This window comes from Sturnus vulgaris, chromosome 3 (assembly GCF_052056855.1).
Source record: "Sturnus vulgaris isolate bStuVul1 chromosome 3, bStuVul1.hap1, whole genome shotgun sequence".
NCBI classification, from domain to species: domain Eukaryota; kingdom Metazoa; phylum Chordata; class Aves; order Passeriformes; family Sturnidae; genus Sturnus; species Sturnus vulgaris.
In genome coordinates, this window is record NC_142245.1 from 63,391,544 (window position 1) to 63,416,450 (window position 24,907).

Below are 24,907 nucleotides of genomic sequence, written 5' to 3' on the forward strand. Positions count from 1 at the left end.
TCCTCTCTTCCTCTGCCACCACTTTTCAGAGATGTTAAGTGCATCTGAGTTTAAATATAATTAAGAACATAAGTGCTCACTCTTTCTGAAAATTCAGGCCTTGGGAAAACAGACAGCCCTTGGAAACACACCTGGGTCTTTCAGAAGTAAGATCAGTTTTAGCTAACCAAACACCAGCCTGTCATTCCCTAGTCAGACCTTTTCAGAATAGATCACAAGATGTCATTGCCTTAAATCTTACTTTGAGTAATTGCTATAGTAGAATGTAACTTTGTAAAATAGCAAATTCTGGTATTTTTTCCCCCATGACAGAAACACCACTTTTTAATTTTCTGCCTCAATAATTTATGCCACTGTTCAAAAGGTATCCCTGATTTCTAATCTCCACTTGTTTTTCTCCATGTCCTGGTCTGCTGAGCCTGTCAAAGCTCTTTGCTATGATATTTCAATTACACAATTAATTTAGGATAAGGTTCTCGGGTTTTTTCTCCCTCAAAAAGTACTATAACCAAAGTAGTCTCTCACAACCCCCTCTAGTCTCCAAACCTTTTCATTCTTCCCTGAGCTGTGCTAAATAGAACTCACAGTAAAGCAAGTCAGAGAACCTGAATAAAGAGCAAAAACATCCCCTGTTCCAGCATCTTGGGTCCTGGAGGTCCAGAGAAGGCTAGCAAGGACAAGCAAAACAATGAAACAGTTTACATGTAAAGAATACTGAAGATCTTCAGCATGGAAACAATGGAAGAGGGATATTTTATAGAGAGAAAATAACAAACAAAAACCCAACCAGCCAAAAAACAAGAAAGAAATGCATAAGAAAAATCACAGGAGTCTTGGAGATCGAGAGTAGGGATTGACTGTTCAGATACTTATACAAGAACGCACGGCCACCCAACAAAGCCAGCAGAAGCAAGATTGTTCTTCAAGAAAATGGTAGCAAACCTGTGCACTCTTCACCAAAAGATACTGCAGAAACCTGCACAGGCCCAGGGAGAGGCAAGATAAGCATATGGTAGAGCACTCTAAATGCATGAACTACAAGCAGCTCAGAAGAGGACAGTAGTGTGGATGCTTTCACAAAACTCACTGTGTTCATAATCTTCCCCAGACATCCAGGTGTGGCCTTTGTGGGAAAATATATGCTACACTAAATGGGCTCTGGTCTGAAATGGCATGAGCTTTCCTACTGCCCCTCTAGCACTTCGTCACCCTGGAATCACACACACCACCAGGCTTAGACACAGCAGTTCAGCAGCAGTCACACTGTAATTCCTTTTACACACTTGCATAAAAGGTTCAAGCACCTGTACTATTTTTTTCCCTCCGAAATGATGTTTTCCAAGTTTATGGTCAGGTAAATAGGCATATCAAGTGCCCCAAGTAATTTTTCATCGTTAACAGGCCATTCATCCTGGAAAGCTTTGTTCTACAACTTACCTTTAAAACATATAATATGCCTGTACTCAAGTTACCACTCAATCCATGTAACTCAGCATTGGTAACTTGTGGTGGGCACTTTCCCTCCATACCTATAAAGTGTGAAATCACACAGAAAAATTCTGACCCCTTCAGAGCTAAACACACTTGGTCATCCTACCAGAGGGACCCACCATGCAAAATTTAAACTTGAGACATTCTACAATATAAACTCAAGGGCCTCACAAAATATTAGTACATGACATCAGCAATGTAATGCTTACAAATGCAATTTGCCTTGATTAACTATTTGAAAATTAAGGAAGGAATATAAAAAGCTTGTATCAACCTTCTTTAAACGTTTTCTGAAAAAAAACCCCACATCAGTTATCACAAATTCATCAATAAATTCTCAGAACTCCTATGTGAAAAACAGCTCAGTCAATTAAAAAAAAAATGTGTCTATTAAGCTACTGTTTACATCCATTCCTAACTGAGTGGAGAAAATCACACCACAGTATATAAATAGATCAATTCTCCTTCTATGTCCTTTCATCTTCCTTGTTGTCAGAAGCACCAGAAAATTACTGAAAATTCAACTGCTAATATCACATACTGAGCTAAAATTATTTTTAGTTTCTCTTTTGTTTTTAACAGTTAAGAAATCTCTTAATTTTTATGTTCCTGGACAGTTTTCATGTTCTATCCTTTCCCATTCAATTCCCTTGCTTCCTATTTGAAACATACATTAGATTACTGACTATCAACAGGTGAGTTTACAAGTTGGTTTTATATATCCATATAGCTTAATTTCCTTCTAACAGCAGACTCAAAAACAGCTCAGTCTTCTACCTCAAAATTAGGTTGCCATGTGTGCCATTGGGATTAGCTTGTTTGCTTTGAGCATGGTGCTAATAATGCCATGGTTGTGCTGATGGGAAATACCTACCTATTACATACAAAACATCAAGTTTCAACTATTTGCATCTTTTACGTAGTTTAATAACAAACAAAAGCTTATCCACCAAGATGAGAATTTGAAGAGGACACCATACATGGGGAGCTTGTCCAGCGTTAAGACATTTCCATGCAATTTTTCAGAATTTAAATGCTAGCAACATTATTACTGGTACTTACTGCTCAGATTGAATTCTCCTGCCTATGTACAAGGCATCCTTTCTCTGTGCAACTGTTTCTAGCAAACATCTGTTAACAGCACAGCTTGAATATAACCTGGTGGCCTTAACACTGATCCACTGAGATTCAAGACCATTTGTTCTCATTCCAAAACAAGTCGCCTAAAAACAGATGCCTTTTAGTCATTTGTCCACTTTATTCTTTCCACGTGGTTTCTATAACCAATGCTAATAAATCAGCTTCCTGAAGCTTCCCAACCAGCCACTGCCCAGTCAGTACCTTCAGTTTACCCTCATATGCAAGTTATTCCAATCCCCTTGGTATTCTACACAGGCAGTGATAACCAAATTGACTTCTTCCTATGCTACGTCAATTTTATTTGAGATCTTCATTCTGAAAGAAACATTATTTCCATTTTCACACCTCTTTATATCCACAGTCATTTTTGGGCTGAAGCACAAACATTAAGTAAGACAAGGTCGCAGAACCTGGGAAAATTTAGATCCTGTTCTTACTGTTATATTAAGCAACTTAACACAACACTGAATAGCCCACTTTGTAAACCATTTGGATTACTTAGAATAGAAAGTACTTTACTACACGAATAGGGCTGACCAAATCAAGCCCCCAGAGATTAGGGCTGATTACAGTTAGCTAGCTACAAGCAAAAATTTATATGGATTTTCTCTTAAAAAAAAAAAAAAAAAAAAAAAAAATCATTTTTTTATGAGTAGCACCTTAATTAGGTCCTCAACTGCATCTTACTGTTCTGTACCAGATAATACAAAAGACAAAACCAGGACTCATAAGCAGAAGTAAGTCTTCATTTTTTACTCAATATTGTCTTGAAAGGTCCACTTCAAATTATGCCTACTTAACAGATGATCTAACTATTATTCCATGTGTGTTCAGTGAGAATCTCACCATCTCATTACATTTAAATTTTCTATAAATTTTCGCTGCATTGCAAGCAACTTCTATCTTTGAAACAAAGTACTTGCGTATCATGGGAGCTGCCTCTGCTGTTTCTGTGCCAGTCAGGGCCAATCTCATCACGTAAGGAGTAATGAATATTGCTATGCCCTCTCTGCTTTACTCACTTAAATTTGTTCTTGGTCATTTACCCAGAACATTCAGAGGCTTGGTAACTGCACACATGCTGCACTGCTCCTGTATCTCTCCCTGCTCAAGGGATGGCAAGGAGGACAAGCCAAAAAGAAGGCATCTGCTTTCTGCCCCTAGGGAGATACTCTGGCACCTCCTACTCAATATGTGATATACTATCTCATTAAATGGACATACACCACTTTCTTTTTCATGGTGTTTAGCAGTCCTGCTTGTTTTGATGTAAACCAGAGCTACAAATAAGAGGGGGTTTTGTTACTCTCACCTCCCACTCCTGCAGAAATTGAACACCACACAGTGAATGCGAAAGGATGGCTTTATGATTACAGAGCAGAATGATAAACTAGTCAACTGGATTTTATCTTAACTGGACAAAAGTAACTCTGTGATATGGAACAAGCCACCTAAACCAAACTTTTCTTTATGACATATTCTTTAACGGAGATCGATTCCTCACATATAGTGCATGCTTAGATTTTCAAGCAAAATCAGTGGAATCTAGGAATATTATGCACATCTGATAGAAAGACACATTATATCACACTGGAATAAATATATGGATGAAATTCATCATTGTTTTTGACCACTGTTACACTGCTTCTTTTCAGAAGGTCACACTTTTACACATTTCAGTGTCTTCAGTGGCACAACACAGATGTTTCCATCCAGTTCCTGACAGGAATTGGAGCTTCCTTATCTCACAGGAGTCAAGTCGACATTTTTCAATAAAAACAGGCTTCCCAGAGAGAGCATGTCAGAACCAAGCAGCCAAGCTGCAAAAGAAGGTTAGCTGGGTTATCCCAAGAAGAAGGGGAGAGCATCCTGGGCACCGAGTACAGCAGTCAGATCACCTACATAGCCATTGTACTGTGCCAGAGAGACATATCCTTGGAAGTCTGAAACCTGTTTACTGCAGCAACAACAGCAGAAAGAGTAAGACAAAGTTAAAAAGCAGATTACTACATAAGCCAAAAAATGTGGCAAAAATGTAGAGGAAGGAGTGTTATTTCCACTGATCTTCAGGAAAAAACAACAAGCAGTACTAGCATCTCTGCTGTTCCAAGGCAAGAGAACAAGGGCTGTATCTGCAAGGCAGTGTCTTACAGGATGAGATTTGGAGACTGAATGTTGCAGATTGTTATGGAACTTGCACTGAAGAACAGTACAAGTGCTAAGAGGAAAGGAAGCACTGGAGAAACTTTCTGGCAGTAGGATCTATTCAGCCTTAGCAATGCCTCAAGAAAAATTATCATTCCTGTATAACTTCAGGTTATTTGTAAGGGTGCCACCGCAGTGCAAGCCGGTATGCTGTACTGAACAGAACGGCATTTTGGCTGGGAGAGGGATGCTAGAGGATGCCCAAGTCGCACCTCCTCCTCCTCGGCTCGGCAGTGCCACCCGCCGGCATGAACAATACGCCACACCTGGATGCAGGAGAGGAGCTCCTCGCTGCACGGCTGCTCTTCCATCTTCCTCAAATAATCCAAGTCTTTTAACTACTCTTTTATACAAAGCTTGGCAGGGATAACCACCTCCAGTTCTGCACAGCCTTCAGAAGCTGTGTTAGTCCTTCCACAGGAGAAGAGGAATTTACTGAGTTAACAAAATCTCCTGACAGCATTGGTGCCTGCAGGAATCTATTAAAAAGCACAGCATTCAAAGGGGGAGTCAAGATGTCACTGCATTTACAAATTCAAAAAGGCAAACAAGCCTCTAATGAAGGGACGTGGTGTTCAAGGAACAAATTATAATGAGATGTTCCTTCCCCCATCTTTCAGAACAATAAAGAAGGATTTATTGTCCTGTACAATATGAAAGGGAGATTATGCAGAGGACAGTGGTCTTCATTCTGTTCGACTGACAGACAACTCCTCTGGACTCAAATTATCTAACAACAGAACCTCCATTAAGCCACAAAGGTTGGGTGTATCATGCGAATACACATGGCTGTTACAACATTATTAAATTTTTCTTCTGAGGAAAATTTAAACATTTTTGATAAAGTGCAGAAAGCATTTCGGGGGAAAAAAAAAGAAGTAATTCCTGTGTCATATTTTCATAAAGTTAGAATTATAGAACTGCTTGAGTTGAAAGGGACCTTAAAGATCATCTAGCTCCAACCCCCCTGCCATGTTCTAGACATTAGTCAAAGCTGGATAGTTGGGCAGAGACACCACAATTCCAAGACCATCAGAAAACATAAATGGAAAAAATATTAGCAGCTACAGAGTGCATGCTATTTAGTCAGAGCACTTCAGAAACATCAATAATGGGAGAAGTCAGAGGGGAAAAAAAGACAGGGCAGGGGAGAGAGGGAAATGATACATATGTCTCCCTGATATTAAATAATTAAGACAGACATATATGCATGGATAATCCCTCTCAGACACTTTCACATGAAAGCATATCAACAATGAAAAGATAAAGTTGCTACAGATTTGGCAGTACTTTCCCACCATTGCAGCTGACACATCTTCCAGCAGAGAATTGCTGAATGTACATCTGGCAGAACTCCACTCAGCAAGACAGATAGGTTTGTCCTCTGCCATGCCACATGCAGGTGAAAGGTAAAACTACTTAAAACAAGTCCAGCTCTTTCAGATGGCTGTGGGTGTACAGACAGCTCCCAGAAACTACTCAGTTGCTGGAAAAGGTGGCAGCTTTCTGGAGAGCAGCAGTAACAAACAGCTAAGCAGGTAACCCTGCAAGCTATAGCTGTGGCGGGTGAAGGCAGTGTAAGTCATGTAGTCCACTGCCATGGAAACTAACAGTTGTACTGAAAAGACACAATCAACTCTTTTCTGCCTCTGTTTAAATTTTCACTTCTGCAATTTGATGCTCCAGTTGGGTAAAAACCTTTAGGAGCAACAAATAAGGCATTTAAACAAGAAGGAGGTTTTTATCTCTCTGGATTTTGCCAGTTGAGTCTGTGCTCAGCTCAACAGCAGCATTAAATTATTTCTCAACAGAAATTCTGTATCTCTGCAGAAACTTTGCACACCTACATGATGATCAGTAGCATTTCAAGTCACCCTGTAATGATGCCACTCCACATGAAACTGGGGAACACTTATGAAACAGATGTAAGTAAAACCTGAGTTTATACTGACTGTTGGATCACAAATCAAAGACAACTCAAAGACATCAAAAACATCTTTACATCTCCTTAGCTGCTTAGCACTGCTGCATTCTTCAGTGACAGGGAGTGATCCCATTGCCCCCCATCTCACCAACCAAAGTGATAACTGTTGCAGAATTTTTTAACTCCTGAAAAACTTGAGAAATAAAATTCAGCTACCACACAAACCCCTAAATTCCTCTAGGTACAAACCAACAAGTGCTTCTAGCAGAAGCACTTTACTAGGAATGCAGCAGAAGTTCATATTTTGGTGTGTTTGGGATTTTTTATATCAGCATACTTCCAAAGCAGAAAGAATTTACAGGTTTGTTCATTAACAATTCTCCAGTTTTCCTTTCACAGATTTTATTTCCAGAACAGTGTGATCAGGACTTGAGACAGAGAGAAGAAAGTCTTCTTTTAGTTCTCAAATTATTGATCTCATCACATTCAAATCTGACAAAAGTCAGAGCCTGATCAATAAATCACTGTAAACCCTTGAGCTTGACAGGAAGCATTAATCAAGGGTTTATCTTCTTTATGGCAAGGCCTATACTGCCTCATAAAAGGCACTCTTCAGTTATGGGCTAGTCTGCATGACCACTCAACACAACATTTTCACTGCAGGTTTCTTTTTTTATCCTAAAGAGGACTCCTTAGGAGTCAGCCATCCACACACACACTGTGTGAACAGTAAAGAAGTCTGCTTTGAGGATAGCTACAGTTTTCTGTTCCATTTCTTCTCTTTGGGAAAGAATTCCTTACAAGATGGAACCAGAGTGCTTCAAATCTAGGAATTCGTTCCACCAAAATGCCAAGACAAAATCTGGAATGAGAAGTATTTCATAAATCATATCTAAAATAAATTAAGAGTATCTAACAAATTACAATCCAGAACTACAAACAGACGTGTATATGACTTATCTCATATATTAATTTACAACTAACTTTTTTCTGAAGTTCTTGCAAAAAAATCTAAGAAGGAATTTATAATTAATTGAGTTACTTAGACATCTGGGGGGGATAAGGGGGAATCAAGCCATCATACAAGCTCTTTGTCATCTTGTTTAAAAATATGTAGTTAATTTACTTAATTCCTCGCACTTCAACGGACAAACATGAATATCAATTTAGACTGAAGCCTTAAACAGTATATGTCAATTTATGAAAGAAATAGCCCTGCCAAAAAAACTGAACCCCCTAAAACATTGAAGACTAATCTTAAAAATACCGAAAATAAAATGCAAAAATAAACTAAGTGCTGCCTATAACAACACTGAGTTTTAGAACTGAGAAACAAAATATAGGTATTTTTGTGAGAATGCAAGGTTTAAGTTAGTAGCAGATATTTTGAACTATGTAATTCTATTTGCTTTTATGGGAAGGATATCCAAAGTTAATTATCCTTTTAAGAAAGGCCTACAGAATGAGAAAAATACATTAGCAAGCTATCAAAACAGACGTATTTTAAAATACTACAGCATTAACATAACTCACTGGTACTATAGTATCTTTTAAGTTCTGTGCGTCTGATGTCTTTCAGTTGATTGTACTTTTTCTTTTTCTTTTCCTTGTCTGGAACAGTTTCCTTTTCCCCAGGAAGTTTACAGTTGTCTTCAGAGGAACTGATTTGCTCCAAAATAACTTTACTTTCATCATCTTTCTCAGAAGGTGTTTTGGAACCAGGAGATCCAGGAGAATTGGCAGAGACAGTCTCGGTGGTTTGTTTGACTTGCCTTTTCTTTTTCAAACTGTGCATAAAGAAAAGAAACCCACATTAAGATTTAGCCAACCTATAGAGACAAGTTAACTCACTTTCTAAATTGATCATTTTAAAACTGAATTTAATACCAGAATTCCTACAACCCTTTAAAAATCACATACTTGGTATCAGTAACTTAGTAACTAAGATGATCCTACCTCATAATCTTTCTTCCATTTTATCAATCTCAAGGATACCTTCTCAAGAATAACAAAAAAGTAGTGTGTTTACTGAGGAAAAGGAACAGGTGGAAAAAAAAACAAACACTGAAAAGCTAGGGGTTTTTAAAAAGATCATGCAACTAAATGTAAAAACAAGATACTGAATTTGTGTTTTCAAGACGAAGCTTGGTATAAAATAAAATCTCAGATCACAATGTACTATAACACAACGGCTAACAACAATTCCACACTCCACTGCTCCTGCTTTATAAAACCATCTGTTCTCATATAAACTTGTTACTTTTTTCCATGCTGTCCAAGGTTATCTACTAGAGGCCACTCATGCTACTTCACAGCTGTGCTGGCACAACCCACACTAGCTGGTATTCTGAAGTGTCACCCAGGAGCTCATTCTGCAACATGATCAATGTGGCCACAAACTGCTTGTGCCAGAACACTTTCCAGCTGCCTAGATTTCTTCTGAGAGAAATCTTAATGAGCTGCCTATAAATCTTCCAACTTATCACTATAGCAACAAGAGTATTTTCTTTTTAGAAGACTCCTTAAAGCACAATTCAAGTGAGAAAGAGTCTTCAGGAGTCCTAACACAGAATTTTCTGCTAGATCACCATCTATAGCACTGAATTTGCTTAGTGAGAGTGAAGACTGACTTTATGGGTTGAGGGTCACTGTCACTAAAATAGTTCCCAGTTAATCACTGACTCATACCATACAAAATGAAAAACTGATCTATCCTAATGGTGCTTCTCTTCAGTACATTAACTTCTTGGTTACAAAGTACCTAAGGGAGTGAGTAGTATAATTATCTTGTTGATGTCAAAAACTTTGTTTTGTGCACAGGAAGAATTATGCATAGAAAACAGACAACCACAAATGGGAAAAAGTTGCATGAGGTCACAGCAGTAGCTTAAATAAGTGAAAGCTTAATACATTAAGTTATTAATATAATGCAGGAATTTCAGAGATTCTTTCTTCCACCTTTTATGTTTATATGCTTTTAACGTATTCTTTTAGACTACAACATAAAAATAAATACACAGAGCAACTGCAAGTTTTAGAAAAACACTTCAGGCTATACATCTTTTTAAAAAAATAAAATAAAACCAGTTCCAAGTTGAGAATGTTTAGACTGAGAAGGGTCAGTTTCTCGGACTACATGTGACCCATACCTTCCAATGAAACACTTGAAAATACTGTCTTACAAACTGTGTCTATCACACATGTATGTATACATATTTCTTAATGCTTCCCAAAATGGAAAGATTCACATCCTGCAGCCAACCCAGTGAGGATGCTGTGGCTCCCCATTCAGACCTGAAAGACAGATCTGTAAGACAACTAGAAGTAGTAGCTCATGCTCTGCACAGCAAGAGATAGTTACTGCATATGAAATTTATGGATTCAGTCCTGACTACATATGAGAACACTATACAGGGATTTATAAAAAGATAAAAGTGACTACATCTAAATAACAAATGAAGTGTTTAAACTAAGTGCTAAACTAGACTAATGAAAATTTGCATGTGCAAAGGAGGCTTATTTTTAACTAATAAGCCACAGCCCTTATGAAAGGCTGCTGTAGCAATCACAAAACATTACAAACACTTTGCATGCACAATGTGTATATTTAGCTCTGGTGTAAATGTTGGCAAAGCAGCTCTCTGTGCTGAAATGGCATATTCCTACCATGGTTATACCCGATTCCAGACTTCTAAATGAGCCACATTCCTGACTTTTGACTCTAGTGACTCAACGACCTTCCTCTGTGTGTGCATATCACAGGATACCCAAATCACCTGCTTCAGTAGATGAGAACTAGCAAGCATCCACTGGCATCCCATTTCTACTCACACTGCATCAGACACTCCTGTCTTCAGATTCACAGTCTATTTTGATCACAAACTCTGTTAGGTAAGCTTTCTGTAGTATGAATGTAGTATCTCAAAACAACAAAAGAACCACTAATGGAAACATAGAACCCTTTTTGGCAGGGGAAAAAAAAGAGAAAAACCTCTCTAGAGGTCAACAGTCCTTGTGACAGTACTAACAACTTCTGCCAGTACCTTCCTTAAAACATTCTCATTTGAACTGGAGTTTTCAAAGATGCCCCTGGCAACTTTTAGAATAAAGAACTAAAACAGAAATGGTCCATTAGTGACAGAAAAAAGGAAATCAGAAAGGAGAGTCTGAACCAACTCCCTGCAATGCAACTGGTTCTTGTCCTCAGTGTTTAATCTTGCTGCATACCCACTACTGCAGCACACTGGGGGCTCATTACACAAGGTACAGCATCGCCAGCACACAGCTGCTGCTGCTGCTGTGAATGGACAGTGCCACCAGCATCCTTCAGGTAGAAGTCATCAAGAATCTGAGCACTGCATAATTTCTATTCCATCCCCACGGCAGGTATCAGATTTTCAGATGGTGTCAAGCTTACTCCTCCTGCCCACTGCTCTGTTTCAAGGCCATGACCATCCAACTCCAAAAGTGGTAACTGTGGCACTAGACTAAATTAAGACGAAGTATCCATGACATTCCAGACAAGACTCAGAGTATCTGCAACTCTCTCTAGGGTTATGAGCTCTGCTTGTAAGAGGCTTCTTCCAGACGTTTCTACAGCCTGGTAAAAATTACCCGAATCCCTCCAATTCACCACTCCTGAAAAGCCTTGCCTGTAATATCCTAAGGAATAAAAATAAGCCTTCATCAGCATTTAAAGCCATAACAGCAGCCTCAAACCTACTATGCTTTTTGACATTATGCACCTTCTTAGTAAAGCAAAACCCTGTATACACATGAGGCAACTCATTATTAATGAACACTGGTACAGTGCAGCAGAGATTGGGCTGTGAAGAACACAGCTGGAGGGTTCACTGCATCTTTAAACTCCATCCCTTGAGGTACCTCCTTCAGCCTCCACTCACCCTTCTCTCACACTGACCTGTATATCCCACACAAGCTGCCAGTCCTTCTCCTGCTCAGATTTCAAAACCCATCGCCTACTAAAGAGGTGGGGGCTGAAAGTCTAATCTACTCTTCTCCCAGCTCTCAGGTATTTCCCAGCCTTCACGACATGAAATATATCTTTTTTCAACTGCTTTTGAAGATTTTGAGTGTGTTTTTTCAGTTTCTAAGGGGATGTCTGTGAACAAATCCAACATTCAGTTTTGTCCCAATAGTTATGAAAGTAAGAGGGAGCTGAACAAAACAAAAAAAAAAATTAATTTTTCAAATCTTTCAGACAAAACAAGATGTATAAAGTGAACTCATAAAGTGTCGCTGCAGAAAATGCTTAGTTTTCCATGTCAATTGATGGATATGTTGTGCTCCGCTAAGAAAGCTGTTGAAAGAAAGAAAAAGAAACAGGAAAGGCAGGATAAACAAGCACCTTATCTGTAACAACACTTCTGTTTACGAAGAAAGACTTACACATCTGTAATTTCATTTGGACATCAGATAACATTTTTCAAGCTAATTGATTCTGACAGGCAAAACATTTCTTCTGAGTTTATACCTCAAGTGCTTTCTGAGCAACAACCAGTAAGCCACTTTCTAAGTTTGTCCAAATACAAAGTTTACCAGCAAAAGCAAAACTTACTGCAATACAAAGACCATTTAAATTAATAAAGACTAATGATCTGAAATGGACACAATCTCAGAGTAGGCAGGTAAAAATGCAAGCTTAGCAGTGCTTACTTAATTTGCAACTGACTGTTTAATACCTTGGGCAATGACTTACAGGAACTAGGAAGATTCCAAGAAATGGCCTACTTCATCTTCCAGACCCAACTCTACCTGACTACCTATGAAAGGCAAATAGCTAGTTTTTAGAATAAAACAGCCTGAATTTCCTATTATGCTTAGGTAGATGGTTAGGATAAAAAGAAAACTGTTCAGAGAAAAGAGAGGTGATGTTATCTGCTCAACTTCCACTAGAAACTACAAGCAACCAGTGAAGCAACTCTGACACTGAGACAATAAAAACATGGAAATCTGACAGTAACTTTTTTCCTAGGAATTTAATTTTGTTTTGCTTAACATTTATTCAATAGAGGTGTCTAACAGACAGTTAAATAGGACTCATTCAATACACAGTATCACAGTCAAAGAGCACTATGTCCTTTTCATAGGATGTTCTAAAAAACTCCTGTGATAGTAAGACATGTTTTTTATGATGTATTAGATTAATAAAGATCATACACCATGTACAACTCTTACTTTAGAAAGAAAAGTATCTAATAAAATGGTCCTCCAAAAATATAAACAAAAGAAAGGGGAAAGGGGAATAAATCTTTTTATCTTCCAGCTGACAAACTGAAGTTTTCCTTTTTTGGAAATCTTCCACAATGTGCATCCTCTAAAATGTGCCTTGATATCCGGCACACAATCATCTCAACATCCTGCAGAGCACAAATAGATCATGTTCCTCAAATACAATTTTTTAAAATCTATTTATGCATATATACAAAAATATTACAAAAAACCCCTTTAAAACACTTAAAACATCTTAAACTGTTTTGTTCCCATTAAGATTCCTTTATATAAAAATGATATGCACCCCAATTATTTACTTCAGAATTAATCATTTTAATCTTAATTTAAATCTCTGCACTGATTATAATATATACTAGTTTCTTTCTACCCTCCATGCCATTCTCCACCCTTCTAGAAGAGCTAAATAAATCAAATTCACATTAAAAAACCCTCATACCTACCTACAGAAATCTTAAACCAGCAAAAATTTCCATTAGTCACCCACTGGTTGGACCTTAGTCAGCCATTCTCTCCCCTCTGCAGAGATCACCCCCCTCCCCTCCACCCAGCTCAGTGTCAGAACTACTCAGCCAGCTCCAGGCATGGCTGTGCTCTCATCCCATCTGATGGAACCTGAAGAATAAGAAGATCTCTGACAAAATAAATCATTGCTGCTTGCAAAGCCAAAGAAGTCAGGTTGCTTGCCAGACTTTACCCAGATCTCCCCAGTGTGGCTACTACTTTCACTTCAGTACAGAAATAAATACAAAGCCATTCATCTTCAGAAATCTTCCTAAAAGTGAACAGCATCCACCGCAAGGAAGCACACTCCATGGAACACCAGCCATTTCAGGTTGGCACATGTCCTGTTTTGGAAATAAGCAAGACACAAGACTGTATGTTGACTATTAAAACAGACTATTAAGGCATATGTAGGGGAGAGAACACATATTTTGCCAGATCTTTAAAGAACTAACCACAGAGAAGAAAAAGCTACCAAAAAAATTAATTCTGAAAAAATTATCAAGGACAACCACGTGGTTCCAGTATGATGATTGCAGACACTCAAAAGTGTCCACAACCTTGTCATTCCAAAGGACAAAAAACAACTCCTGAAAGCTCTGATAGTAGTAGCATATGTCCAAGCTGGAAATTTCCACTTTTATTGGAACTCCTGTTACTGATTGACAACAAGTACCAGCACCAGGCTTCACAGATGGCCAGCCAGCAGCAATGCTCAGGAAAGCTGGCATGCTCCAGAGAGTGAAGTGCTATACTGACAATCCAGGGTACGTCTATCTTCTTCCCAATAATGCCATTACCCTAAAAACCAAGTCACTACATCTGTTTCATCATCTGTAATGTGGAGGAAGGATTTGTAGTAAAATTGTTCTGTTATTTTAAAGACACTACAATGTCTGATAAAATGAGTTCTTAGATTAAGTAAAATAGGTTAATCTCCCCAGTTTTCTCACTTAGATCATGGTATTTTAAATATCCCATCTAACATCTTTCATGTTTATTTAGGGGGTAGGAATAATCCCTGTTTCTCTCGGTAAAACTCAAGGTGGTTTTGAGCTGTCAGAAAGTTTTTCTTTTCCTAAATTTAAGACTACAATGTTCCCACACACATTAACAAATTTTCCATTTTCAAAGGCAAAACTATCCTCATCTTTTGTGTACTTAGCAAAACAAGTTACGATGTATTTAGCACTCCTTTGCTACGACAACAATTTAATAAAGTATTTTCCATAAGAAAAGGATTCTGGAAAGCTGTATTGCTTGCTTTAGACATCTAGTTGATTCTCTCCCTTATAACCTTAGTTACTGCATGCTCTCTGCCTTAGGCAGAAAGCAAAATGAAGAAATCTTTCTCTTCAGAATATTCCTTTAACTTTGCCAGAAGTTCACTTATAGGCCTATTCAAATAGAGCAGCACCACAGAACTCTTTTGTCACAAATACCAACTTGATTCTTAACACACTCTCATCGTGCTCCTCCTGCTTTCTTCTGCTGACAGTGCCAGATACTATCTCCTACTGTGGTGTTGACTGACCACCCCAAACGGCTCCCACACATGCCAGGAATTCTTCCTAAAGTGGCTCAACCAGGCATTCTCCCCACACTGAAGCGCTGGCAAGGGAGGGATGGCCCTGCCCTGTCACCTCCAGACAGCGCTGACTCCCAGCTGTTCTCCCCCTGCTTAATGCCAGCCCCTCGATCCACCACTCCTCTCCATATCAGCTGAGTGAAACTGCAAGGAAAAGGGAACTGCAGTTACACAGCAAAGAAGGATGTTACAGAGCAGCTGCACAGAAGAAGTCACACCATAGTAAAACTTTTTTTATTTTGATGAAGACAGTAAGTTCATAAGGCTGGCTGACACACATCTCAAGTTTCTCCAAAACTTTTATAAACTCCTCACTCCTAGCCTTAAGTGAATACTCTTCATAAAACTCAAATTCCATGAAAAAAGAGGAAGGCTCTTTAAAATTAATATTTAATTAACATAGAGAAACAAAACGCAAGAATTGAGAACAACTCCAAAGACAACAGTATTATTTTGAATAAAAGATAACGAAGACACCTGTTTGGGTGTAGATTGATCATAAGTCTCACTTTTTAATACTATAGTGAAAAGAGCACAGGTATAAAGATGACAAGACAGAGAGGGCTCGTCTACGTGGGACAGTCTCGTGGCAGGCATGTACAAGTGCAGCTTTTAACAAGCATATACCTTAAAGTGAGAATTTGACATGGTCTGATATTTTCCAGCAATCATACCATTACAGTAGTGTACCTCAACTACACTCATAATAGATAAAATGTGTATTAATTACTACATCTTAAAACTCCTCTGTGGGTTTTATATCAAATATTATACTATTTATGCATGTATTTTTGCCTGAAAAATAGTTTGCATTTTTTCATTTTCACTTCAGCTGAAACTTTTAACCTGCAGTCAAAAAGTATATGGCTGGTGAAGAAGCAATTACTTCAGGGAAAATGAAAAAGCAAAAAGTAAATCTTGCCCATTGTCAGCGTGATGGAAGATGGGTCAAAAGGAAGACACAAGAGGCTCTGCTCTATCTCCATGTTCTCTGGATTCTGCAAGCCCATGAGGTCTCACTGCACTTGAGGCAGTAGCTGCACTACAATAATAAGCTGAGGAAATCAGGGAGTTCCAGTGCTCCTGAGTTTAATCCTGTAAGGCAGCCTCTGCTTAACAGCAAGCAGCCCCGTTCCTTGCAGCAGCACCCAGGCTGCAGCACACACAGGAGGCTGACTGCTCAGCAGATGCAGAGCAGGAGGCTCGTGGGGACAAGCAGGTCAGGAGCTATCTTCAGCCTCCTGGTATTTTCAAGGACAATGATCTCCTACCAAATCCAGATGAGGGAGGTGCTCTGAGACATTCTGTCCAGCTACCTGCCATTATGCCCACTGGTCCCTTCCCTTCTGGGCTGGGAAGTAAAGCTTCCTGGCATGCTGGATCCTACCCCTGCTACGGCAGATGGGTAGGGAGCTCCTGGCCTCCCCTCTCGTGCTCTGGCACTTCTCCCTGCAGCCACAGTGCTTTGGACCTGCTCCCACCACTCGTGCCTGGACAGCTCAGCTCCTACAAGCAGCTTTCACTGTTCTCTAACACCTAACAGTATGGCTCTTCACATGCATAAAATTGCTCAAACGCATCCGTCCATGGGACCAGAGTCATATGCTGTAACTTTGGATTGCCAAAAAAAAAAAACAAAAAAAACCCCACCGTTTTGGCAGTATTTATAACACAGAACATCTCCATAACAACAAAAAATCCCTCTTAGCCTCAGGCAAGCAGAACTGCTACACGCAGGACCTGCTGTGGTCCAGGTGGAAAGAGCAGAATCATCTTTTTAACATTTAGTTCACTAACAGATAGTGAACATACAGATAAATCTTCTGCTTGAGAAGATTTGATTTTTAAAGACTGATTGAAACATGTGATTAACACCTACAAACCATATATTTATAAAAGCATTACTAAAAGTAAAAATCCATGACAGAAATGCACTGTTATGCCAAAACCATAATATAATTTAAACTAAGCTTACCAGTGATTGGCTAGCTGTTAAGCTTACACCTACTGAAATAAAAATAGTCCAGAAAAATAGTAGCAAAAGCCTGAAGTTATTAGCAGTATATTAAGTCTTATACAAGACAAGTTCTCTGTGCTAGAAACTGCTATCTCACAGGAAAATACTCAGTGTATTAAGACACCCAGAGAGCTGATTTACGGCTCATTTACATTTCAAAGGTTTTCCAGCATAAGGACAATTATCTCCCTCCTCTCCAAATTCCTAACCATTCCTACTGCTCTCTTTGGGATTTTCTCTTACATAAATCAACAGGAGGAATCCCACAGATCTCAGTGGAACAGCATGAGACACTTAAAGCATAGCTAAGAGACATCTTCAAGTATCAGATGATCCTAGGAAATATTCCTTGCTCAGACTACAGAGTAGAACAGAAAAAAACCACCACAAACCTACACTTAGAACTCACCTCCACATAATCAGATTGGCAGATGCAGGGTGGGGTGGAAGAAATCCCTTCCAAACACAGTCTGGAAGCTGGATTAACACTGAGGGCATGAGAGTTTACCATGGGGAACCTAAGGCCACCAGGAATATCCAGACAGCTTCTTACCCTGTTCAAAGTCCCAGAGCAGAGGCAAAAAGCTTCAGTTCCTTGGAGAGGCAAGACTGGGGAGCCCAATGCCTAGAGGCACGCAACAAAAAATGCAGAACATGCAAATAGTAGTTCAGACACAGTGTAAGCAGACAGGTATCCAGTGTACCCACAGAGGATCCCCAGTATTTCCTCTCTTACTAACAGAATTCCCTTAATTAGCTATAGAGTGCTTTCCAATCTCTCAGAGGGAGAAAACTGCCCCTTTCCAAAAAGCATATTCCTGCAGGTATCATTCATACCTTTCTCCTTAAACATGCAGCACCCTTACCAGAAAGGGAATATACAATGTAGCATGGCAAATGCCAAAACCATACAGGCAAAAGTCTCAAATGATGGCAGATACAAAGGCAGGCAATTTTACTTGTGAGCCAGAAACACCTTCCCTGAGGCTGCATGTCTAGCTTCTTATCAACCTGTGTTTTCTTCAATCCAGGAAACTGTAATATAGCTCACAATGCCAACCGTTCTCCTTCTCAAAATACTGTTCAGACCTACTACCCGTGGTACAAATCACAGGAGAGATGACCAGGACTGCTGCCAAAAGGAGGTAAGACAGTTGCTGTTTCTCAGAGCATGGGCAGATGATGATTAACAGCAGCACTAAAAAGTCAGTACCATTAGGCATCTCTTTAGGTGGCTGCTTCTAAAAGGCTCCTTCATGCTCGAGTGGCTCAGTGATGACACCTCTGTCATCTACAAGAGACATGGCAAAACCAGAAGGCTGAGTGTGACCACCTCCTTTCAGTACCATCTTACACATCACTTTACAATCGACCGTGCAACCACACTTCTGACAAGTATTATGCTACATTTCAACCAGTGTTTAAGCTAGACTTTATTTTAAAACAGTTCACTGGGGTTAAGCAGAGTTTTATCAGTAGATACATAAAACACCTAAGAACAGAAGAAAACACACACCTGGGAGGCTGAAAGACCATATCTGCAGACACTACAGAAACAGCGCAATTTTAAAATGTCATTATATCAGATACAGTAAGAAGTCTGTATCTCACCTATCCAGAAAGCCACCCTGTGAAGCCTACAAATTTTATCCTTTTTAAGATATGTCTTTAAATCCCTCCAAGTGCAAAAAGGTAAATGGCATGGCCCACGAGGAACGTCCAGTACATCCCTCAGTGCCCGGCATTCCCAGCTGTAGGCTGAGGGGAAGGGAAGTAGAGGAAGACAAATTACATTGAAACTATGTTAATAGCAACTCTTATCAAAACTGCACAGATATCTACATCAAAAGGCCCATCGTGTAACTATTTATGTTCTATAAAGAAGGCTAAATAAGTTTCTTTTTAAAGGTTGATAAGACACACCCAAAGGTCCCTTTGGGAAAAAGCAAATTTAAGGTCATTGCATGTTTCTGTCTAACAATCCAACCTTACAAGAATCTTGCAAGATGAAAAAATGTGAAATTTTTTCACATGTGGTGTGACACAGTACATTTGAAGATTAACTAAACTCTTTTCTCTGCCTAGTCTGCAATACAGCTCTCAAAGACATCAAGAAATCACAAAACTCCACCTTTCTTCTCTGTCCTAAAAAAAAGCCTCTTCATACAGAGGCCACACTTTTCCCCGAGTCTCATTTCACATGCAGGGGGAAGTGAATGGGTGAGGAGGTTAACCATGCTTCCTGTCTTACACAAGCATTGTGTCTCCATAAACAGCATTTCTGCTACTGGAAAGTTTTAAAGAAGCCTGAGGAAAGCCTCAGAGCTCCATTAAATACTTTCACTAATTCGGTTACCAGTAACAAAAATCATCTTCAATCCTAAATGACTCCACTACTCTTGAGGATGAAAGCACTGGAAAGAACCAAGACTGCAGAAACCACTATCTTGTGTTTCCCAGAGGAAGCATTCACATTGGGAATAATTCTGTGATTTAGACAGAAAATGGTGATTCATCCTCTTTTGCTGAACTCTATCCTGCACCACAGAACTACAAGATTGCTAACACAGAAACCCTGGAATGCAGAAAGCAACTTCAATGTGAGATGAGGAAAGAGTTCCCAAGATAAACAGCTGTTTAACTTCTCCCAGGCAATACTTCAGAAAAAGCGGGTTCAATTTCCCTCCCAACTGTCATTCTCCAGATTTTCATCTATGATAAAAAGAAAACTTTATATATATATTTATATATATACACACACTAAAATATTTGTAAGCAACAAACAGCATCTCTCAAGCATCTGAAGGACTTGATCAACCTCCCAACAGGTCCAAGTGATGATGTGAAATTCTAGACATTTTTCAACATCTTACACTGTGACAGTTGCAAAGGGCAGCTAAAATACTGACCTACAGCACAGAAGACAGAAAGTCTGCTGAAAACATTGAAACCCCTCAAGCATAAATACCTGGAAGGCAAATCATAAGGCTATTTTCTGAAACTTTTTTTTTTTTTTTAGCTATCCACCATAGCAAATCAACTATCCTGCACACACACACACACACCCTAAGCAACAGAGCAAATAATAACCATTGCACCCCATAAATCTGAAGTAGTGATATATTCAGCCTTTTGTTACAAAATAGAATGCCTCAGGCATACTTGATATTGACTGAAACAATGTGAATAAAATTCAATACTGTTATTCAGTTTCAGTAACAGGATTATGAGGTAATGTTTATAGATCTGGAAGCAGAGTTAAGATATTTTCATTATACAGATGAACTGAAATGATGTATTATTTCCTAGAGCCATTTAAAAAATATTTAAGCATCTCCAGGATCTTGGCTTGACTATTCTTCACACCCAAGATAAATCTCCATGATGGTTTGTTTTAAAAACAATGTGTGGAGAACTTTTCCTCCTAAAAGCAAAAAATAAATTATGGGTGCTACAGGAAACCTGAATAAACACCACCATGTTGGCTCAGCAGAATTATAACAATTGCAAGGAGGCAAGTGCTGGAGGAATAGTGAGCTGAGGAGCACCCAACATTTGAAGTTTGTTACATGGATGTAATGAGTCTGACCAGCAAGAACCGCACCTAACAGAAAAACTCATGAAAACGTCTCACATACACGAGACACCCTCAAGGAAGAATCTTCGTGCTATATTTCTTATCTATATTTCTTATCTAGGTTTTCCTCTGTTCTAGTCATCACTGATGCCCTTTTCCCAAACAGTCCCTCTGTGCTCACTGCATTTTTATTTCTTCATCTGTGTCTTAATAGCCACAGGAATAAAAAATATGAAATGCACAATTACTGAATACAGGAATAAAACAGAAGACAGGGAAAGTCCAAATGAGATGCTTATAAATCTGACAGCTTGCAATATACAAAAGACTGACCAAGGGAATGATCACAGCATGTCAGACCAAGGGTCTGTGCATACCAACCTCCTGTCTCCAACAGCTGCCAAGAGCAAGGATCAGGGAAAAATCATAACAACATGACAAATACATATAATGCCTTCCCCAGCTAAGCTTTCCAGACTGCAGTTGTTTACAGCTCAACAGCTATATATCAATGATTCCTACTGTTGGAATTGTTGTGAATACTTAAAAGGAAAGCTAAGGTTAGGTCATAACCAACTATGTGACTGAAAAGCTGTACGCTATTTGTTGTATGGTTTTATTTAAGTATTAAAATAATGAAAAGGAAAAAAAGCTGTAAATTGCAACTGGTAACAAGTAAACAACAACTGCAATACACTTATATTTATCTCCTTTAAATCTTGGGTTTAATGTATAAACCTTCAACTGTATGGATGTAAATTTAGGTATATAAGCCAAGAACCTAAATGAACTTATAACACGCTGTGATTTCCTTTATATCCCTTAGATACTGACATCATAAGGAAACAGGAGGTGAACATCAAGTTATACAGCTGACTTCAGGTTATAAAAAAGTATTAAGAACCTGGAGCTAAAGGGAGTCTCTGCCTACTGGGATGGCCTTTAGAGCATATCCTAGACATTTATGCAGTTTTCTCAAAAGAATGATGGTAGCAAGACCAATGTAAATTCAATAAACACAAAAGCACCCAAATCCCAGTGAGAATATTTTCCCTAATACAAGTGCTTCATTTTTGGCATGAGAAATCCAGCTCTCAGTGGTGGCCAAAAAGAAACTGAAAACTAAAATGCATAATTTCCCTGGAAACAATTAAAAAATCATTCAATGTAAGTATGGTTTTCACATTTCATCTCCATACAGATTGTTCAGATTAAGGTCACCACAAGTTGAAGACAATGATTTAAAAAAATCAAGTATTTTGGTCAACTTGTTGAAAAGCAGCATTTTGTTTCAAATAAAGCATACTTACTTCTTTTCCCTAAGACAGTAGCAGACAGCTACTTGACATAAGACTGTACAAAACATGGAAAATGCTCAGTAACTTGCTGTGATGAATGCTGAGACCCAGAAAACGAACCAGAAAGAGCCCCTTTTCTCATTCTTTCAAAAAACTGTTCAAACTCTTCCCTTAAGAGTTCTCATATTCTTTCACTGCTTGTCCAAAGCTATCCAGTGTCACATAACAGCATATGCAAAATATATCCAGTAGCACACAACAGCACAAACCAATTCCACTTTCAAGCTGTATATTCAGCCCTCCAGGCTACCAATTTATATCCAAAGCAATTCTTTCCATGTGATACACAGCATTCATTTTGGTAGTTTCTTTCTAAATTCAGTTAAAATTTTCATGGCTACTCATTTTATGACATGAAGTACCCCTGAACTCAAGCCTACACAATGGGCAAGGGGAAACTGAGAGGCCCTACATTCTGTGAGAGGGAAGGTGCACAGGCAGAGGGACATAGGAAGTTGTATCTGGGTTCATGGGCACATAATCACAATAAAAAGCACCAAATGTCACAGTAGAGCCAATACACATAGATGTGCCACTGTACATCCATTACACTGTGCTATCTATTTTTGGACTTGCTGAATACCAGCATAGATACTGGTCCATTTGAGAGCCAGTGAAACAGAAGACAACAGAAAAGCCTAAAAACATGGTTGGGAAAATAAGGCAAGAAAACTTAACTACACAGAATAGCCTGTAAGTAGGAGTAACAGTTAAATAAGGACCTATTGCATAAGAGAAATTTATGCTCATGTTACTCTTACACTTTCACTTCTTGCCTGTTAAACTCCTACGTGCCGTAACATTTTTTCTACACAAGGAATCTAAATCACTCTTGAAAAGGTTTTGAAGACATGTCTATTTTGTTTGAAAAAAATCACTTTTTTTCTTTTCCTGACAACTAAGGCAAAAAATAAGCCCTTAACCACAAAAATACAGTGGGTAAAATTGCATTTGGTAAGAAGCAAAAATGGATGGGGAAAGTTTCATTTCAGCTTCACTTGCCACAGGGAAGGGAGCAAGACCTGGGAAAACTGAGGCAATAGGACCATAACTGTCCATAGTGGAAAAATATGATGGCTGAGTGGACCTCTTCTACAGAGCAATTTCAAATATTTTAGAGAATAAATGTGTAAACAATGCTTAATTTGGGGGACAGAGATGCAGACAATTTCATGTCTTGATCTTGCAATTCAGGAGCTGGTTTGTAAGCACATATTTTGGGATTCTTAAGCTAACCCTTTCAAGAACTGCAAGCATAACCACTCAGACACTGAGCACCACCCCTACCAAAAGCTGCCCAGGAGGCACCAAGATTACACTGCCCTGAAGGCCAAAAGCTGCCTTCTGATGGGAAGTCAGACACTTCGGGATGCTGGCAGGGCAGCAAGGGAACTGTTTGTCCCATTGCTCACATTAACATGTTCCCTGGCTCTGCCAACAGAGAACTTGGGTTTCTGTTAGTAAGAGCTTAAGAGAAAAAGCATAATTTTCCATTTTTCAGTTAATGTTTTTGACCTTGTTAGTATAATAATAACCTTTCCCCTCACATTACGAAGATTTTCTATAAAAATTTGTGTATTTTCATTTATAGGTACTTAGTGGACTATATTAAATATTTTATTCCACCAGCATTGAATATAAACATTTCCCCTTTATAACCAGGATATAAGCAAAAGGGATCTTTCTTAATCCCAACTGATAGCAACACCAAAGCATGCACCTCATTAAATCATCTGCGCCCCAATATGAGGCACCTAATCTGGTAACTTCTGTGTCAAATGAAAATCTGGCCTTTGACATTAAGTCAAAATTTGAAACAGTTTAAAAAAAACCAGAGACATTGTTGGAACTGTCTTTGTACTAAAGGCAATATAATCTACCTATTATTTTCAGGTACCCGTATCACATTTATCTGGGTCGTTGTGCAAAGCATTTAAACCATTCACCTGCAAGACCCTGTGGCACCTGTTTACTACAGGAAGTGTGTGTTACACTTAGTATGCTAAATGTAAACTGAGCTCTGCTTCTGTCCCTGACTGCACACACAGAGGATGTGCAGGAAGGAAAGCTGGACATGACCTACTGAGAGTTCAGCTTCTATTAACACACGACCTGAGGGTCTGCAAGGACATTCTTGTAAAATTCATCCGCAAATTTGCTTAGAGTGGGGACTTAAAGGCCTGCAACATATATAAAGAAAAAAGATGCAAGTTGGGAGGGAAAGAGACAGGTAACCTCCCCAAAGTTACATAGCAGCTAAGTCCTAATACTACAAATTGATTTTGCATCTTTTTGAGCCTTGCTCAATGTCCTACATCCATACAAGACATGCTGCCCCTGTGAGTTTTTAAAAGGGAACACTCACAAGACAGAGGAAAGCAGATTAAATACAATTGTCAAGGACTTGCCTGAAAGCCTCTTAAGGCTTTCCACTTATTTATCAAACAGCACTTAGAAAGAACACAAAACATCCTCAATACTAAAGCACCTTACTCAGACATCAGTCTCAAACCCTGTCTTCTTTAACACAAAATTACTTGTTCCTTAGTTAGTTACTTGTTACTTAGTTCCTTAGTTTTCCTTTTCACTACTTCTGCTTTATCCTTCATAATGTCTCCTCTGTTTTAGATGCCATTATCCATTTCCCCTCCTCAGAATCCCAAACTGCAACATTCTGTCAACATCACCATAACTGCATTTCTCCAAATGGAAAGCAAGTCACCAGACATTAACACATGACCAAAACTTCCTCCAGTCATTAGCCACCATTACACAGAACCTGAATAGCAATAAAAAAGCAGCAACTTTTCCCCACACTACTTCTAATGTTGTGACAGGCATGTCTCTAGAC

The 24,907-nt window shown here is 38.9% G+C and overlaps 1 protein-coding gene across 5 annotated transcripts in view; it reads right to left on the reverse strand.

Moving 5' to 3' along the window:
* NCOA7 (nuclear receptor coactivator 7) overlaps positions 1 to 24,907 on the reverse strand; it is an 81,704-nt gene that overhangs the window by 31,336 nt on the left and 25,461 nt on the right. For all 5 annotated transcript variants that reach the window (XM_088161856.1, XM_088161858.1, XM_014876696.2 and 2 more), the window contains one exon: positions 8,294 to 8,547. In XM_088161856.1, coding sequence (XP_088017982.1) covers positions 8,294 to 8,547 — 254 coding nt within the window. The remainder of the gene's footprint in view (positions 1 to 8,293; positions 8,548 to 24,907) is intronic.